The sequence below is a fragment of the Atta cephalotes genome (assembly GCF_000143395.1).
Source record: "Atta cephalotes unplaced genomic scaffold scaffold00025, whole genome shotgun sequence".
Classification (NCBI taxonomy): Eukaryota; Metazoa; Arthropoda; class Insecta; order Hymenoptera; family Formicidae; genus Atta; species Atta cephalotes.
In genome coordinates this window covers 2,252,915-2,256,206 of record NW_012130089.1, presented here as the reverse complement: position 1 = coordinate 2,256,206, position 3,292 = coordinate 2,252,915, and the positions used below count along the sequence as shown (strand labels likewise).

The following is a 3,292-nucleotide window of genomic DNA, read 5'->3' as shown; positions in this document are numbered from 1 at the left end:
TATTATATATATATATATTATATATATATATTATATATGGTGTGTGTGTGTGTGTGTATATATATATATATATATATATATATATACGTATGTATATGTGTATATTCATCTTGATGTTAAAAAGATGATAAATAATGTCAGCTTGTTTATCGAATATATACAAATAATATAAAATGTATATGTATATATGTTTAATAAATATTACTTTGAAACTCACGTGTAAATAAAATAATCCTATGGAAAATTATTGGCACAGCATACAAATAATTGATTGCTGAAGTCAATCTTGATGGCTAAAAGTTTGCGTTGTAGTACGTTTGAGAAAGGCAAGAATGAATATAGGAAACATCTTCATTTCAGCTTTATATAAGTATTATTCTCTTAGATCTCTAGATGGACTCTGCAAAAAAGCGTGCCATTACTCTGAATGTGTCTGTCGTAATTTTATCTCAGTGAGATGAAAAAAGTACTTGCTGATGAAATTACAAAACAAATATTTTACATTTAAAGTTTTATAAAAAATAACACTTCAATTCATTTCTGTTACTAAATTCATTGTAAAAGATGCTATTATTATGAGACATTTAATATATATATATTATTGTTTCTATCTTATATTATAATAAAATTATTATTTTTAACAATGAAAGAAATTTTATTGTAAAAGGAAAATTTGTTAATTATTTTAAGATTTGTAATACAATATAAAATTGACAAAATACAATATGACAGAAAAATTATGATTTTGAATCATTAAAAACTGTAACTTTTCAATTATATTGTATTTTGATCAAAGTTTTATTAAATGCTCATGAATGTTTACTCATTCAGTTTTATGACTTTCTGTTCTGCACTTATTTGAGTGAATAATGTTACAAGTAATAACTATAATTATGATTCATAAACTTTTAATTTTGCCATATATAACATTTTTTGTGTTAGAACTTTTTTTGTGTTAGAACTTTTACGAACTAGAAATCGTGAGTACTGAAGTGTAATTTTACTAGATTACATGTAATCTAACATGAATATTATGTGCTATATATAAGTTTCAGATTCATTTGTTTATAGTTGTCTATATATTGATGCAAAAAATTAATAATAACTAAATAATTACAATATACAAAACGCTAAACTGTGTGACCATTATATTTCTACATTTTATTATATAAATTATTCGTAATATATATATAATATATACATAAATTTTCAGTTTTTATGCTTATTCAGTTTAAAAGGCTTACGTAACTACTTTTTCAAATTTGTAAATGTTCTAATACTTGATCTGCTGATTACACCATTTTAATTTTCATCCTAAATACAATCAAATGTCAAACAATATTTGAAAAATTAGCTAAAAAATAATCATGATTTTTTCGCGTGAATCTTACTATTATCAGTACCAAATAACAAGGCATAAACCACATCATGATAATTTAATACTCTCGAATATATATTTTTCTTTTAAAAAATAGTAAGTCTGCTAGCTCAAAGTTTGGCAGAAGTGACGGACATAAACGAAGAAAAAGTTCACAAGCGTAAAAAAAATATATCCGATAATTAAATTTCTTACTAAAGGAAGAATAAAATCTTTGGAAATATAAAACACTATTTTATTAATAGCAAAAAATTCATTTTACAATAATTTATGTTTATCATTTTGAAGCTATTAATTTTATTTAACAAAAATATCACTAATATTTATGTAAAATAGCATCAAATTGTATAAATGATTAAATTGTACATTTACTTATATTACAAATTCCATTCTTCGAAATTCACATCAAAATAACGATCAAAACAACAAATTAATTCTTTATATGCATATATTCTATAAATTTTGTATAAACTATTACAAAGCACTATGAATTAAATTACTTTTAATTTACGATCACAGTTGCATCAACAAGATTTTAGCATTTCTCATTTTTATTATCAATCGTGATCATTATCTCTTATCTATATATTATTAGTCATGATGTATTGTCTTCTTTATGACCTTAAACAGTCGTAAATCATTAAGCAGTTTTTTATATACAAGCTTGGGTGCATCTTTGCCCCAGATGAAATCCAGATGATTGAATTTAGGCAACGGTACTCTATACAGGTCAAATATGTTGGATAATAATGAGTTGTATAGCTTTTTCACGTCCTTAAAAAGAAATCACAAGTTATCATACATTATCTTACATTTAATTATTCTGCACTGTTAAATCTATAATGTCAAATTTAACTTAACATGAATCGCTGCTTCTACTCAATCATACCATTATTTTAACTAAAACAATGGTTATTAAAATGATTAAAATTTGACATTATATAATGTCAAATTTTAGTAAAAAATGACAATCTATTTAGTAGAAGCAGTAGCGATATTAAATTAAATTTGACACTATATGTTTAGTGTGGTTATATATTATTTAAAGCTTGATTCATAAGATAATGCAAATCAATTTTTAATATATATAATATTTATATGTATGTATGTCCCACGTATCTCTTCCGTCTAAATACATTTTTCCTCTACTTACCAAACTATCAGCTAACCAATCATTGTCGGCGTAAAATAGTCCGATTGGCACTTTGATGTTTGTTAGATTGTAGTCCGGCGGTTCAGTTGCATTGTAGATCAATAGATTTTTCTCGCGTCCGTAATCGAATTGACGAAATTTGCCCGATTCGATTTCCTGGCCAAAGTGTATCAGCGTTTTGGTCGAAGCACCGGCTGGGTCGTGACTCAGAATCATTGGGAGCAAAGTCTAAAAAACAATAATCTAATCTGAAAAATGACTACATGTGTCAAACATAATGACATTCGAAACGTTGCTCGTAGTTGCACTTTGATGATTTTGATCACGTTCGTTCATAGAATACTTACGTAATTGAATTGTTCTTCATCGAATCCACAGATCAAGAATATTATGTTGGTACAAACCTCCTCAACATAATTTACCTCGCAACCGTGTTTTGCCAGAAATTGCAGCACACTGTTATGCGGCAGAAACTCGTCCTCGCCGAAGAAATGCGCTATTATCTGTAATCCCTGGATCCCTTAATTGCGATATATTTATTTATAATTTGAGTGTTCTCTGATCCAGTTTGAAAATAAATAGATACAGATTTGAAGCACTCTTTAATAAATTAAATTTATACAAATGATCTTTGATCTTAATACTAATTTGTAAACAACATTTTGTTTAAACTATAATAAAAAATTGGATAATATAGCTATATAATATAATAACTATATGGATATATATATATATATATATATATATATATATATATATAT

The 3,292-nt window shown here is 25.5% G+C and overlaps 1 protein-coding gene across 1 annotated transcript in view; it reads right to left on the bottom strand.

The window, feature by feature from the left end:
• Positions 1-1,969: 1,969 nt before the first annotated feature.
• Positions 1,970-3,292, bottom strand: part of LOC105620373 (lipase 3-like) — a 9,109-nt gene continuing 7,786 nt past the window's right edge. Inside the window, exons 5-7 of the mRNA XM_012201873.1 lie at positions 2,879-3,034; positions 2,532-2,759; positions 1,970-2,152 (exon numbers count right to left, since the gene is read on the bottom strand). Coding sequence (XP_012057263.1) covers positions 1,970-2,152; positions 2,532-2,759; positions 2,879-3,034 — 567 coding nt within the window. The remainder of the gene's footprint in view (positions 2,153-2,531; positions 2,760-2,878; positions 3,035-3,292) is intronic.